At 57.9% G+C, this 16,180-nt stretch overlaps 1 protein-coding gene across 4 annotated transcripts in view; it reads left to right on the top strand.

Moving 5' to 3' along the window:
• The window catches only part of LOC101642357 (oxidative stress-induced growth inhibitor 1), a 50,917-nt gene that overhangs the window by 27,452 nt on the left and 7,285 nt on the right, over window positions 1-16,180 (top strand). For all 4 annotated transcript variants that reach the window (XM_045293567.1, XM_045293566.1, XM_030886571.2 and 1 more), the window contains exons 6-8: window positions 3,217-3,241; window positions 8,443-8,551; window positions 11,032-11,129. In XM_045293567.1, the coding sequence (XP_045149502.1) occupies window positions 3,217-3,241; window positions 8,443-8,551; window positions 11,032-11,129 (232 nt within the window). The remainder of the gene's footprint in view (window positions 1-3,216; window positions 3,242-8,442; window positions 8,552-11,031; window positions 11,130-16,180) is intronic.

Raw genomic sequence — 16,180 nt, forward strand, 5'->3', positions numbered from 1 at the left:
CGCGTCGCGCGGGGGCACCGCCGTCATCCTGGACGTGAGTACCGGTGCCCCGACCCGCCCGAGCTCCGTTCGCCGCCTTGCACCCCTTCCCGGGAAACCCCGACACGGACCCCCGCTCTCGTTCCTGCCTGGACCCGAGCCCTGCCTCTGGGGAGACCCTGAATCGGACCCCTATTCCTGCCGGGACCCTGAGCCCTTCCTCTGGAGAGACCCCAAGACATGGCCTCCCCCCCACCTCGTTCCTGCCGGGACCCCAAGCCCCTCCTCTGGGGAGAGCCCGATATGGACCCTGATTCCAACCTAGACCCTCAGTTCCTCCCCTGGGGAGACCCCGACTCCTGCTCGTGGGGGTGGGGGGATCTTGACAAGGACCCTCAGGGAAGGGGCCACAACACAAACCCCTGTGCCTGTCGGTACCCAGAGAACCCTCCTCTGGGGAAGAGTCCCCGACATGGGCCCCTGTTCTTGCTGGGACCCTGAGTCCCCCGCTTGACCTGGAGGATCTGTCCGCTCGGTTTTGGCGACTCAACGACTTAAGACAGGACCCTCCCCTGGTCCCTCACTGCCAGGCAGCATAAGGCCCTCAGCCCCTCCGGGTCAGGCAGGTCTGCACCCCAAGGCCCCTCCCTCCCTATTTAACGGCCCCTCCTCGCACTTCTCAGCTTCCTGGCCTTTCCAGGGTTGGGACTCCGGAGACCCCGGACTCGAAGCAATTTTGACCTAAACAAGCCCCCATTTCTTCCCCAGCCCCACACCCCACTTGTACTCTGTTCCCTCTCGGGCCCTCCAGTCCCGCCACGCCCCTCCCCTCTATCAGGGTAGCTACTTTTCTGAGCCCCTGACAACCCCAGCTCGTGGCCGTGGCCCCTCCTCTTTCAGCGTGGGCCCATCAAGCGTTATCTGTCAAAGTCCTTTCCCCCATTAACCCTCCCCCGCCCCGCCATGGCCTCTGGAAAGTAAGGCCCCTCCCCACAATTAGCTACTCTTACTTTCCACAGAGGCAGAACCATCCCCATCCCTGAGCGGAACTCCTCAGCGCCTCCCCTTCCCCCGACACCCTTTGCTGAGCCCCCCCCTCTCCCTCCATCCTTGCCTCCACTATACCCTTCCCCCACCAAAAGCCCTGCTCACTTGGAGACCCCTGACTCTGCCTCACCCCACTCCTCTGCCCTCTGGGAAGACCCCCTCCCCTACCCCACTTCTTGAAAGTGGAGAAGGTAGGAGACCTCAGGGTGGATGCCTGGGGGTGACACACCCCTGCAGAGAGAGCTTCACCAGGGTCCCCCCCCACACACACACACACAGTGACAGCTCCTGCGCAAAAAAGCGCCCGCCTATGTGTGTGTGTGTGTGTGTGTGTGTGTGTGTGTGTGTGTGTCCGTCCCTGTGAGAGTCCTGTGAAGTGTGTGGCTGGTGGGAGATGGGGATACCTCTGGGTGGGGGTGGTTCTGGGAGAGTTGTGGGTATGTTTCTGGGTATGTATGGGGGGGTGTATGTGTGCCTACATGCTCATGCATACACACACACCCCTTCTTCCCTGCTGAACCCAAGGCTGGGCTGGGCTGGGGCTGAGACTGGACTGAGGCTGGTCTGAGGCTGGGGATGGGGCTGGGGCCTGGCAGGGAGGGCTGGGCGTGCAGGGGAGGGGCTGCAGGACTGTGAGCGCTGTGTCCCTGGTGCTGAAGTGTGTGTGCATGAGTTAGCATGCACATGCATGTGTATACACACACACACTGCAACAGCTGAGTCTCCTCACCCCCACCCCACCCCCACATTCTATATCCTGGGATAATAGTGATGAACTCTTAGCCTTGGTTTGCCCACCTGAGAAATGGGGAGGCCAACTCACTGGTTGCCATTCTCCGAGGGGAATCCCCAGAGTAGGTGTCCCCCCTGTCCCTCCCCACCTCTGTGCCAGGCTGCATGAGAGGCATGGGGTCCCCCACCAGCCTTTCTCAGGGAGAACGGTGTGAGGTGCCCAGGCCAGTCTGAGAGGACGGTTAGAGGGGGGTTGATCCCCCTTTCAGCCTCCATCACAGGGTTCTTGTCTGTCCCCCAGGAGGAAGGGTTCAGTAAGTGGGAACCCCCTCCCCTGCCTCAGTCACTCAGTAAAGGACAATGGTGCAGGTGTGGCCAGGACCTCCTCCCCACACCCATGGCACCACTCAGCCAGAGCTGGCCAACCTCCGGAGTCTGGGAGGGGCCGTGGCCTGGGTTTCCCTGGATGGGGGGGCCGGACCTCCCCTCCACTGGGCTCCTCAGCTCCCACGCCAGAATGTCTCAGACCCTGGGGACACTGATAAAAAGCAGGTTCCACCCCAGGGAGGCTTTGTGGGCCTGAGATTCTGCATCCCCAGGAATCTCTCCACTGCCAGGCTCTGACTGGCAGTCAGGGGGAACAGGTTCCAGCAGTGACCACACTTGGGGTGCCCTGAACACCAAGGTCCCACCACCGGCTGGGACTGGAGCTGGTCAAGAGGTTTGGGCAGGCCACCAAGTGGTGGTCACCTGGGGGAGGAGGTGGGAGGAGCTGAGAGGAGAGGCCCTCTCTGGGAACCCCAGGCCTTATATCCCCTGTGCAGAGCCCTGTGGGTGTCCCCAGAAAAGCCAATAAGAAAGAGGTGCTGATTCAGCACCCACCCCCACTCCCCACCCTGCCAGCCCAGCAGAAGCCTTCCCACCAAAGCTGCTAGGTTTGGAAATTAGGCTGCCCCCTTCTTCTGACGGGTGCAGCCGGCATGCCCACACTGACTTGTGAGTCCCCAGTCCCTGAACCACCCACTTCTTACCCAGAAATGTGCCCTTCCTGCTCTGCGTCCATTCAATGCAAACCCACCCTCCCTGGAGAGGGAGCCTCATCGTGGGCAATAGTGGGTGAGGGAGGGGTGGTGTGTGTGTGTGTGTGTGTGTGTGTGTGTGTGTGTGTTGGACGCTGACTCCTTAAAGGCTCTGTGTGTCCGCGGCGTGGGCAGGCAGGTTGGCAGTAAGCACAGAAGGAGCGTGGGCGGGCATTGCTGTGGCGGCTGGCAGGGCCTTTGCCTGTACCCCCCCACCCCCACACCTCGCCCTCCTGGAGCCCAGCCCACGCTCCTCCCAGGGGAGGGGGCTCAGCTCCCCTAGCCGCAGGGGAGGAGTGGGACGGCAGCTGCAGGGCAGAATTCAGGGGAGAGCAGTCCATCCCTGGCCTGGCACTGACCCCACCTCTCTTCTCTACAGATCTTCCGCCGAGCGGACAAAAATGGTGAGTGCCCCCACCCCCAAGCCTGGCCTCTTTCTGATGTTCATGGGGAAGGGACAAGGGGGGGATGGGGGTGTGGGCAGCCTTGAACCTGTAGGCCCTGAACACCAGGGCCTGAAGGGGAAGGTCTAATCCTGGCTCTGTGTGCCTCAATGCCCATGTCTGTAAAAACAGCATCCTGATAGAAAGCGCTTCCTCACTGAAATGAAACACTGACAACAAGCCTAACTCATAGCCCTCGCGTCAGTCATGACTGCTATTGATGCGCAGGACAGGGTAGAACTACACCTGTGGGTTTCCAAGACTGCAACTCTTTGCAGAAGTAGAAAGCCTTTTCTTTCTCCCCCAGAGCAGCGGGTGTGTTTGAACTGCCGATCTTGAGGTTAGCAGCCCCCACGAGTAACCTACAGATGTTCCAAAACCCAGAGAGGGTGTTTGTGAGACTGATGCTGCTGCGTCTTCGTTCTCCTTGGCTGTTCACGTCCTATACACTCACCATGGCCTTTAGCTCCCCGGCCTTTAGTTCGTTCACAGTGTTTCCAGCCGCCACATCTGTCCAAGGTCTGACCCATTTTCATCTCCAGATGGAAACGGGCCCCACGAGCAGGCTCCCCACTTCCCCCATCCTGCCTTCAACCTCTCTGGGTAGATGGCTCAGGCCGATGGACCGCACTGAATGTGGTCTTAGGGGTCGGCTCCGTCTCAGGGAGCACTGGGTTTTCGGGTGCCTTGTCAGTTGCAGCAAGTACCCAGACATTGAAGACCACCTCTTTTGACCACCGAATACTCCGGTGCCGGGCAGCCCACACCGGGTTTCTCTGTTGAAGGACACTTGTGGGGTCTCCACTTTGGGGCTGCCGTGCAAAGCGGCGCTGTGGACATGTGTGGGAAGCCGATTCTGTTTGAATGCCTGTCTCCCTCCTAGGGCACATGCCTAGGAGAGGAATGGCCGGTGAGGGCACTTGTACATCCCCGTTCAAAGAACCACCACGGTTGCCCACAGCAACTGTACCCTTTGTATCAACAGTGGGCAAGGGGTGCCCATTGTATTTAGCTGGAGTGCAGCTGAGCGGAGCTTCGGTCCAGAGCCACCCCTGCCCCATCCCTATCCCTATAATACGCTGTGCTCACACCTGTTCCCACCTTTGTCCACACCTGTACCCATACCTGCCACACCAAAGGGTGTGCACAAGCATGGGCACCAGTCAGGAAGATGGGTAGGCACAGGTGTGAGAGTAGGCAGGAAAGCCAGTATAAGAAGTGGTATGGGTACCGTGTAGATATAGTATGAATGCAAGTATGGGAACAAGTATGGGCCCAAGTGTTGACTAGGTGTGGGAATCAATATGAAAACAGGTGTGGGCATAGGTATGGAAATGGGCCGGATACAGGCCAGACACAGATATGGGCATAGGTGTGGGTGTCGATGTATGTGTGGTTACACACAGGTCTGCATGAGCATGCCTCTGGCGGTAGCCCCTCTGTACACGAGGTGGGGTGTCTTCACAAACAGGATGCTCCGTAAGGCACTTGGTGTGTGTGTGTGCAAGTGAGGGTTTGAGTGCGTGTGTATATATGAGTGAATGTGTATAAGTGCATGTGCATGCATACATAAGTGTGTGTATGAGTATATGTGTATATATGTATATGTGTGCAAGCGAGGGTGTGAATGCATGTAGATTTGAGTGTGTGTCTGTGTGTGGGGATGTTTGTATATATAAGTGTGTGTGTGTGTGTGTCTGCACGTGCTGCCGTGGGCCCCCCCTGGGCACAGTCTCAGAGGGGCTGCAGAGCTGGTAGGTTTGGAGTGAGCTCAGCGCAGCGTAGAAAGCAGCATGTGGGTGGTGGTGCAGGTGCGGGTTCAGAAATGGAGATGAGTGTGGGAACAGGTGTGGATGCAGACAGGAGTACACATTAGTGTGGGTATAGCTGTGGGAGTAGGTACGGGCATAGCATGGGTCCGGGTCTGGAAACAGGTGTGGGAATAGCGTGGGTATGAGTATGGGCACAGGCAGGGAAGTAGGGCCATTTAGGGGTGAGACAGGAGGGGTACAGGCAGGGTGGGTTGACCCCTGCAGGGTCTGCACCAGCCTACCCTGAGCAGACACTCACAGGCTCAGCTGCGTCAATGTGCTGATCTAGTGAGTGGTTTCCATGGGTGTCACTACATCTTTGACGGCTGGCAGACACATGAACCTGCCCAGCAGGTGGATGGGAAGGCACAGGGGACCATGTGTGCCTTGCTTCCTGGGTAACTGGTTTGACCCTGATCCAGGTGTGGGGGTAGGTGTGGGTACAGGTATGGGCACAGGATAGGTCCAGCGGTGGGAATAAGTGTACAAGTGTGGAAACTGGTACAGGACTGGGAGGAGGTGTGGGAATAGGTCTGATATAGCTGTAGCACCACAGGGTGTTGGACACAAGGTGACAGTTCAAACCCATCAGCCAGCCTGTGGGAGAAAGACGAGGCTCTCTGCTCCCCAAAAGGTCCCCAGCTTCAGAAACCCTAATTAGGGTCACTGTGAGTACCAATAGCATAGTGGGTTGCATGTTGCGTTGCCAACCGCAGATCAGCAGTTTGACCCCAGCAGCTGTTCTGTGGGGAAAGATGAGGCTGTCTGTCCTGCGGGTGTGAGTGGTGGGAAGACTCCAGGGCAGTGGGGTGCATGCACAGGCACACGTTCAGTTTTCTTCCCTCAGCCCAGAGTCCATGGGAGCATCTCCCTCGGCAGTGGGTTGCTGGGAGCTTGACCCCCCAGCCCCGGGGCTGAGGCTTGGTGGGGGCAAATAGGTTTCAGCAGGGCTGGTGCAACTGGGCTTCAGAGCCTACAGGAACAAGGGCTTGGTGGTGACTCTGATGACAAGGTACGGCACATGGTGGCCAGCGGAGGGGGGGAGGGTCAGACGTGAGCACCCACTCCCCACTCTCTGGGGACAGACATGAAGGCCTGGCATTTTCATGATCACCGAGGGAGGCTGGCCTCAGGTTCATTAGCGGAGACACCTGAGGGAGGCTGGCCTCAGCTTCATTAGTGGAGACACCTGCCAACAGCGACGGCTGTGGGTAATTGGGCCGGACCCTCATTAGCCAAGTAGACCCTGGGCCACACGCCTGGTAAATGTCAGCGAAGAGGTTCTGTGCTCGAGGGGGGGTATTGGGTGTCGTCACCACTCGCTGCCTGGCGGCTCTCCAAGTTCACAGGGCACAGAGGCAGGGCACCCACTGCTCAGGGAAGCAGGCGGGAGACGGGCTTGGGCTCCCCAGTCTGTCCAAGGTGGACGGACTGTCCCCATGGAGTCCACACTGGGCCTCGACTGGCCTCCCCACGCAGCTCTGTGCCCCACATGCAGATAGGACCACTTGCTGGCTGTGCTTGACCAAAAGGCAGGGAGCCCCCAACCAGTTAAGTGGAGCCTCCTGCCTCCCACAGGCTGAGTGTGTGGACGAGGGACCAAGACTGCCTGCCAGTCCCTTTCCACCTGTGGGACCTTCGGCACTCAGAACCTCAGTTTACCTCTCAGTGAAATGGGGGCCAGAGTACCCCACCCCTGGGCCTGGGGCCCCAAAGGCAGGGCATTCTCTCTGAGCATGCTCCTATTGGGACCGCCAGCTGTGAAGGTCCGTGCAGGAGGCTGGGCTTCAGGGGAGGGGCCTGAACGGCCCATTCCCCCTTGACTTCCGTCTTCTCTACGGAAACAGCTCCCAGAAGAAGGCACAAGTGGGTGGTGAGTCCGGAGAGGGTGCTGGCTGCAGGCTCGGGCTGGTTTCCTGGAGGTCGCTCAGCCCAGTGCGTGCAGGTGGGGGAGGCTTGGGGACAGGTTCCTGTCTGGTCACTTGTTTCACTTGGGCCTGGTTTGGCCTCAACCTCCGAGACGTCTCTGAGGGAGCCAGGTGTGTCCCCAGCACAGATTGGTGCTTAGAGCACCGCCCACCCTCACACCGAGGAGAGGGGCTTGAGACCAAGGAGGGTTGAGGGACGTGCATGGTACAGACCTGGGAATCCTACAGGACCAGGCAAAGGTTTGTCAGACACAGCCCACCCCTGCCCACCCCCCCACCCCCCAAGCCTGCTCCTCCTGCCCCTGTGGTTGCCCTCTTGTCTGCTACACTTAAGGCCTGGGCTGCAGGGTGGTAATGGAGAGAGGGAGCCGTCTGCTCTCAAGTCAGCCCCCAGTGGGGGGCTTGAAGCTATGCCGCTCAACCAGAGTAGGGGTGGGCCGGGAATGCTGCCCAAAGTCAGGGCTAGGGAAAGCTTGGGACAGAGACTGCCATGGGGCCGTGACCCCACATGTGGCAGAAATAGTGTGTGATTAACCAGACCACCTGGCTTTGCTCTCAAGAGGAGATTACAGCAATACGGAGCCTCGGTGACGTGGCTTACAAGAGGACGTGTTGCGCCTCTCACCTCAAGGTGGGCGGTTCAAACCCACCAGTTGCTCTGCAGGAGAAAGACGAGGCTTTCTACTCCCGTAAGGAGTGACAGCCTCGGAAGCCCCAGGGGCAGTTCTGCCCTGTCCTGTGGGGTCGCTGTGAGTGGGCATGGGCTCAGGGGCAGTGAGGTTGTGGTTGGCTGTGGCTCCTCAGCTGTGTCTGCCGCTCGTGCCGACCTCATTCACGCTGCCTTGTTGGGTGGAAGACAAGCTGTCGACAGGTGCTGTACGGGGGATGAGCGGGGTGGGTCGGGGTGCCGTGTGGCCTGGAGTTGACCGGTTTGTTTGGCAGCTGGTAAAAGGGAAAAGGGCTTGTTGCCATCGAGTCCGACCCAGAGCTGCCTCTGTGTGTTTGCAAGGGGGTGACTCTCCTTCCGAAGGCAGCTGCCCCGACTTTCTCCCGTAGAGAGGCAAACCCCCAAACCAACCCACAGCCATGTAGTCGATGCCAACTCACAGCGACCCTACAGGACAGGGCAGAACTGCCCCGGTGGGTGTCTGAGACTGTCACTCTTTATGGGAGTAGAAAGCCTTATCTTCCTCCCGAAGGTGGGCTAGAACCACTCACCCTTTGGTCGCAGCTCAGTGTCTGTCTAACCACAGCCTCGCCAGGGTTCCTGGGGCAGTTCTGTGTAGGGGGCGGGGGTGGGAGTGGGGGTGTCGTGTTTATTCCAGCATGGGAATCACCTGGCCCTGGAGGAGCAGGTGCTCTGGTCCCCAGGGCGCAGTTTCCGCAGATGGCAGCAGTCCCCCCTCTCCCTCTGTCCTTGTAGATGACGGGAAGCTGTCCTTGGAGGAGTTTCAGCTCTTCTTCACAGATGGTGTCTTGGACGAGAAGGAACTGGAGGCTCTCTTCCATACCATCGACTCCGACAACACCAAGTGAGCTTCTGCGCATGCGCGCGCCTGGGGAGGGGGCGTGCCTCGCAAACCCTGGGGCTGGGGCTGCGGGAGGCTGGAAGAGCCGCCAACCTTGCTAATAGCGGGTCAGATGGGTCTAACCCTCACTGCTGGGTCTCTAAGGGGCCCTGATGGTGTGAGGGTGACGTGTTGGGCTGCTCACCGCAAGGTCAGCAGTTCAAAGCCACCACCTGCTCCGAGGGAGAAAGATGGGGCTTTCTGCTCCGGTAAAGAGTTATAGTCTCAGAAACCCACGGGGACATCTCTACCCTGTCCTGCAGGGTCGCTGTGCGTGCGAGGCAGGTCCTTTGGAGACTGGCCCTGGCAGCCATCCTGTTTCTTGTTTTTGAGCAAGGAGAGGCCCCAGGCTTTGCCCGTGATGCTGAGAGAGCCTCAGGAGCAGCATGTTGGCAGGGGCATAGGTCCCAGATCAGTGCTCACCCGCATAGCCCACTCTGCTACACAAGGCTCACCCCTGCCCCACGGATGCTAATCCTGAGTCAAGCCAAAGGGCCCTGATTCCATCCTCAGCCCTGCTTCTGACCCTCCCTGTTGGCCACTGAGGGCGCCCCACTCACAGCCCCCCATGTGGGCAGAGCAGAGCTGGCCCATGAGGTTGCCAGGCTGTGACGTTTCAGGCGTGGATGGCCAGGGTACCTCTCAGGGGATTTGGAATGCCAGCCGTGAGGTTAGTCCAGGGCTGAATCCATTTCACCTTCGGATCACTCTTAGCCCCAGCCCCAGCCACTCTGCATAGCTGCTCTGTGGCCTTCAACAACTCCTCCTCGGCGGGGTTACTGCCGGGGGCTGACTTGATACATTGGGGGTCCCCTGAGACTGGCTGTAGGTGGCCAGGACAAGGAGCTGCCACAGGCCATTTGCAAGAGCCGGCAAAAGAGTACCTGGGCTTGGGGTCAGGCTGTCACTGTCCCAGGAGTGTGGGAGGCTGGGGCTGCAGGCCTGGGGGCAGGTGGACTTGGAACACTCCCCACCACCACCACCACCACCACACCTGCCCCCCAGTCTGTGCGCCTGGGGAAGTGGCTCCAGGCCATGGGTGCCAGATGGAAGTTTCTGGAGACTTCCTCCCACCTCCCAGGGTGCTTTGAAGGGGCTGAGGCCAAACCCTGCTGATCTATTCATTTGGTGGCTTTGTGGCAGGCCACCTGGGTGGAGGGTGCGGGGGCTGTGTGACTGGGGACAAAGGGGAGCCTGCGGCTTTGCTGATGAGAGCCCTTCAGAATGGGCCCCTGTGCTGCCCCCGCCCCCTGACCTGCTGGTCCCCGTATCCCACGTGAGTGCTCCGTAAGCCTGAGCTCCTGGGGAGGGCATCCAGGCCGTCTGCCCTGGTGATCCACGGACACCCAGCAAATGAGCCCTGGTGGCACCGCAGGTGGGCAGTTCAGACCCCTTACAGCTCAGCAGGAGAAAGACATGGCATGGCATGCCACTCCTGTGCAGACTGCTGCCAGCCGATGCCATCAAACGGGTTCCAAGTAATGGCACCCCATTGTCCAGCACTACGAAGCACCACCCCGTCCGCCCCAGCCAGCCTCACCATGGCCTTATGTTCCTGGGCCTGTGAGGGAGCAGGGAGCCCTCACTCAAATCCCCCTCCCGCCATGCACACATCAGGGAGCCGCACACATGCCACGACGAACCAAAACCAAGTCTGGGGGAAGCGGGGCGGGTTTTTAAAAAGTCAGTTGGCAGCCCTGTCTTTCACATGCCTCTGGATGGACTGGAGCCTAGAACCTTTGGCAAGCGTGGGAGCGTGGGTGCCCCTGGGCCCCCCATAGCCCGGAAGGGGGAGCCTATCAGCGCCTCATGTGCACATGACCATGCCCTGGACCGCCCCTAAGTCCGTGCCGGTCTGCCACTCAGAGGCTCCTCCTCCTCCTCCACATGGGGGTGTTGTGCCCAGGTACCCCAGGACCTCACAGGACAGGGGGCCCAGGAGCTGTGTGTCCACTGCACACTGCCCTGACCACTGTCACAGCCCTCCCCACCACCCCAAGCCTGTGCCTTTAGCTCTAGGCCCCACTGTGCCCACCGAGGGCTTGGCAGACTTTGGGGTAGCTGTGGCGGGGTGGTGGCATCAGGCAGCTGCCTCCAGCTCCCTGGGTGCTCCCCAGCACAAACTGGGGGGACTAGTCATTTGCCTGACACCTTGCCATCCAGACAATGGAGTCTGCACATTGGGGGAAGGGGGGAGGGCACGGCTGACATATCCAGATGGCATGGGGATGTGGGCAGGGGATTGGGACAGACCTGCCACCTCTCTCTCTCTTTCTCTCTCTCTCCCTCCCTCCCTCTCTCCCTTCAGCCACGTGGACACCAAGGAGTTGTGTGGTAGGTGGCCAGCTGTTGGGTGCTGGGACAGGAGAGAGGAAAGGCAGTTGGGGGGGCACTGATAGGACAGAAGCCCCCTGAGACCCAACCTTTTCTTGCTTTCATCCCAGATTACTTTGTGGACCACATGGGGGACTACGAGGATGTCTTGGCCTCCCTGGAGACCCTGAACCACTCTGTCCTGAAGGCCATGGGCTACACAAAGAAGGTGAGTGGGGGCAGCGGCTCTTCAGGGTCAGGGCCAGAGCCCAGCTCAGCATCGATGTCCTTCCCCGGGCACCCATGGCCTGGGCCAGGCTGGACTTGCAGCGGCCAGCGACAGTGGGCCTGGCTCAAGCTGGGCTTGGGCAGAGCTTAGAGAGGTGGCTGAGACAAACTGTGGGCAGGGGCAGGGGTGAAGCTCCTTGGGGAGTTCTGCCTTTGGGGCGGGGGGCCTTTTCAGGGTGGCCTGCTGGGTGGGGGTCCTAGAGTGGAGTCTAGTAGAGGTGGCCATGGTTTGGGGCAGGACAGCAAGAGACCCAGGGTCTCCTTGGAGCGGTGATTCTGTCCCGCTCACTCGATGTTTGGGTTCATAGAACTTGTCGCTGTTGGTATTGTCACAAACTGGGCTCTCTAGAGAAACCAGTGATGCTTACGAATGTATCCAAAGAGTGGTTTATAGCCAGGAAATGGCTCACACACTTGATTGTAGCGGCAGGCAAGTTCTAAGTTGGTGGGGTCAGATGTCAAGCTGGAGTCTCATCCTGACTCCGTCAGGTAAACCCAAAGATTGGCAGGTCACACAGCAGGCTGCTGGCTAGAGAGGGAACTGAGCCTGAGGTCAGCAGGTCAGATGGCAGGCCGCCGACCCCTCCCCGCATCAGCAGCAGGCAGTGCAACAGGCTGCTGGCTCAAGTTGAAAGCATTGGAGGTTAGACAACAAGCCAGGGACAGGATCCAGACCCAGCAAGAGCACGCAGGTTTTTGCACAGCATCCACGTTTATTGGGAGCAGGCCACACCCCAGAGGAGATCTCATCATGGGGGGGGGGGGGAGTTATCGTGTTCTAACTGCCACACCACTGAGAGAATCCTGGTCCGGCTGGGCGACTCATGCCCTTCTCTGCCCCAGTTACCATCGAGTTGATTCTGACCCAACAGCATCTCCCAGGGGGTGTGTGAGAGAGAACCGGCTCCCGAGGGTCTTCAAGGCTGTGGTCTTTCAGAAGCAGATTGCCAGGCCTTTCTCCCTAGGCACCTCTGACTAGGTTTGAACTGCTAATTAAGCGAGTGTCCCGCCGATTTTGGCTTCCCAGCACATATCAAAGTTATGCTTCCCCTACACGGAGGCGGCCTAGCGGGTTGTGCAGTTGAGCTGATAACCACATGGTCATCAGTGAGGGGGAAAGACGAGGCCGTCCGACACTCCCGTAAAGACCTACAGCCTCGGAAACCCTGCGGAGCAGCCATGATCCGAATCGACTGAGCAGCAGTGGGGTTGTCTTCTTTCATCATTGGACTCCTTGGCTTTGGTCGGAATGGAGTCTTGCCATCTGCCTCGTCTCTTCTTGCCTGATACCTGTCCCCCGTTTCCATTGTGGCCTGGTGACTCCCCCCCACCCTACCCCCCCCACACACATTGCACAGCCTGGTCATGGTGCCACATCCGGGCACCCTGTCTGGGACCAGGCAGTTCCCAAGTGCCTGGCTCTCGCAGAACGTGTTTGAACCGATGCATTGGCATCATGGTGCTGGAGACACATGTTGCCAGGGTTGCTGAAAGGACAAACTGGTCTGCTTGGAAGAAGCAAGGCATATTGTCAGGAGGGGCCGTCCTGGAGAAGGGCATCGTGCTTGGTCGCGTGGAGGGGCAGTGAAGAGGGAGGCCCTGGACGAGAGGGAGGGACACGGTGGCTGCATCAGTGGCTCAGGCACGGGACGACTGTGAGGTCAGTGCAGGGCCATGTGGAGTTTGGTTCTGCTGTGCAGGGGTCGTGAAGGGTCAGAGCCGACTTGTGGCGCCTAGCAACCACGGCGCTGGCGGCAGCAGCAGCTCGTAGGTCTCTAAGAAGAGCATCGGCACCGGCTCTTGCAGCATGTCAAGAACGTTCCTTTTGCCATCCCTTTGTTAGAGTCTGTCTTGGGAGGTGGTAGTTAATTTTTTCAAATTTTTTGTTGTATTTTTAAGCGATCATATGATCTATTGATGGGGCGAATTCTATTGTTAGCCTGCTCGCATCCTGAACGTTTGGTAGCTTCCTGTGATAAGTCTTAATTGGTGTATTATTCTTTTTCATCACACTGCTGAATCCTAGTCCCCAGATGAACATTTATTCCATCGCTGTCTCTGCCGGGACTTGCGAGCGGATGGTAGTTTGGGGATGAACTATGAGGTGTTTGAATGTTTTCTGGATGTGAGTCAGCTTCTCCTATTTAGAGTCCTTTTTTTTTTTTTTCTGATTCAAAGAGGGGAAGCGCTTATCCATCACTCTTGGATGAGAGGCTATGGACCAGAGAATGGTCCACTGACTATCTTAAGGTCCACCAAGTTCTCATCAGGTGTTTGCGGTTGCATGTCTGTGTGAATACGTGTGGTTCTAAGTCAGATGTATGGGGGATGTTGGTTTTTACGGGTTTGTTAATTGGTTGTGTGTCATGTGCCCTTCCGGTTTTCCAAGTAAATATCTAGAACATCCGTTGGTACAGAATAGGCACTTGGTGTGGACTCCGTTCAGTGAAAGGTCTGCTGTGAAGAGTGTGGGTCTTATTTTTCAAAATGCTCCTATATCCCTTGCTCCTGTTAGGCCAGTGGTCCTCAACCTTCCTAACGCTTTAATGCAGTTCCTCATGTTGTGGTGACCCCCAACCATAAAATTATTCTTGTGGCTAGTTCATCACTGCCATTTTGCTACTGTTATGAATCGGGCGACCCCTCTGAAAAGGTCCTTTGACACCCCCCAAAGGGGTCGTGACCCACAGGTTGAGAACTGCTGTTTTAGGTGCCGTCCAGTGGGCTGTCAGAAGACTGACTCATAGCAACCCGCGCACAAGAGAACAAACGCTGCCCGGTCAGTGCCACCCTCCCTCTCTCGGCCATGTTGCGCCCACTGTTGCGACCAGGAGGTCTTTCCCTCTCATGGACAGTCTGCCCCCTTTGCCCACCCTCTGCTCTACCGAGCAGGGTAGCCTTCCCCAGGGGCTGGTGTCTGCTGCCAACGCCCAGAGCACCTGCCTTGCTTCCACGAAGCATGCTGCTGCACTTCCCACGACTTCCTACGAGAGATTGGTTGGTTCTTCAGGCAGCCGCGGTCCACTGCACATGCCTCGCCAACCCCCGACTTAAAGGGGTCAGGCCGTCTTCCTGGATCACCGCCGGCTTTTGAACGCAGATGAGCTTGATAGAAAGCTCCGTGGCCTGGGTCAGGGCCACCTGAGTCTTCACGGGGACATGTCTGCTTTTCAGCCCCGCCACCGGGGTCTTTAGCAGCAGATTTGCCCCATGGGGTAGATGGTTTGGTGTCCATCTGGAAGCGTTCACTGCACAGCGGTTGGCCTGTTTTCACGACAGCCGGTCCTTTTTCCAACGGCCAGTCCGAGCCATTTGTTCCGAGTGCATGAAATGCCCTCTCCCGTGTTACCGTTTTCTTGTGATGGTTTCCCCGAGTCTGCGGTCGCCAGTATTCTTTTCGGAGCCTCTGATGGCGTTAGGCTGCTGACCGAGAGGTCAGTCGTTCAAAACCAACTGTTCTGAGGGAGAAAGATGTGGCTTTGGACTCCCGTAAACAGTGACGGTCTCAAAAATTCACAGGGGCCGCTCTACCCTGCCCATTGAGACAGCATCGACTCAATGGCAGGGACTTGGTAATGACCGGGAATCAAAAGTAGTAATAAAATTGGAAATAACCTGAAGCCCCAAAAACCAAACTCAAGTGCCATACTGACTTCTTTGTTAGGGACAGGTTATGTGAAGTGGAAGCAGGAGAATCACAGCATCTGAGCCATTCAGGGCTCTTGGACGGTAGTGAAGTGACCGCATGGGACCCCTGCATCCCCGTAGGCACGGGGAATGACTGCATCCTCTTCCCGAGATGTGACTGCTGAGTCATGACAGGTCCTTGTCAGGCATCGCGTCTCGTCTTTGCCTTGTGACCCTTCCTGTGTGAAATGTCCTCGGTCAAATGCTAACCCAACGGTGGCCCTGCAACGTGTGCCACAGCACCGATGACCCTCCAACGTCCTTGTTTGTCCTTGTGCTCCAGGTCCTCGGAGCGGCTCTGGGGACCGCACGGCTCTTGTGTCTGGCCTGATTAAACGGCATCTCCACATAGGGGGATTTCGGTTTCCTCTCTAGGTGGCTAGGATCCTTATGAGGGCATTGGTGACTCCCTGGTGCAGTCCTTGTTTTACCTTGTGGAGGGCCTGGGCTAGATCCTGGCCAGGCCAGCGCACCTCACGCATGGCCACCACCCACCATTGCACCATGGGGGCTCTTGAGTTGCTGGGATCTGAACAGGATTCCGAGGAGCTTCCAGACTAAAACAGGCTGGGAAAACTCAGCAGGGAAAATCCTTCTCCAATCCCATAGTGCCGAGAGGGGAGTGGCCTTGCTGGCTCTAGCAGGAATATGATTGGCATAGCTGGCCACTGGTTACATTGTTACATCACTGCTAACGCTGGTTACATTGTTACACTGCTGCCAGCTTTTGTTTCCTCTCTTCCATAACCTTGTTCTTTGCTGCTGTTGAAAATTACACTGCAAAGCAGGTACTCACTCAGCACTGTCTACATCGTTCCCAATCTTTCTCTCCTCGTCTCAGCAGATTTTATGTTTTAATGTGTCTGCTCTGCTGGATTTTTACCCTCGATGGTGATGGCATTCCAGTTTGCGTTTTGCTAGTGGCTCTTAAACCTTACGTTGGTCTCCCTCTTAGTCTTGTTAGGTAGCCAGTTAAAAGAGAACGATACTCTGTTCTCATTACTGTGGAGCGAAGGGAAGTCTGGAGGTGTTCCGAGCTGCTCCAAGCTGCCTCCCCACGCCTCTTCCTTGCTGATTTAATCCAGTAGACTTCAAACGAAGCTGTTGGCGGTAAAGGTTCCTACTTGCTAAGTGCTGTGACCTTAATAAAGATGCCCAGGTGGCGTAATGCGCTACAAGTCGGGCTGCCAAGTGTGAGAAGGTCCAAAGTTCGAGCCCACCAGCTGCTCTACAGAAGACAGTGGAGGCTGGCTGCTGCTTTAAAGATCTACAGCCTCAGAGCCCCTACGAGGGGTCACTGGGAGG

This window comes from Echinops telfairi, unplaced genomic scaffold (assembly GCF_000313985.2).
Source record: "Echinops telfairi isolate 266 unplaced genomic scaffold, ASM31398v2 ScPeMD7_2291;HRSCAF=2852, whole genome shotgun sequence".
In the NCBI taxonomy this organism is placed as follows: domain Eukaryota; kingdom Metazoa; phylum Chordata; class Mammalia; order Afrosoricida; family Tenrecidae; genus Echinops; species Echinops telfairi.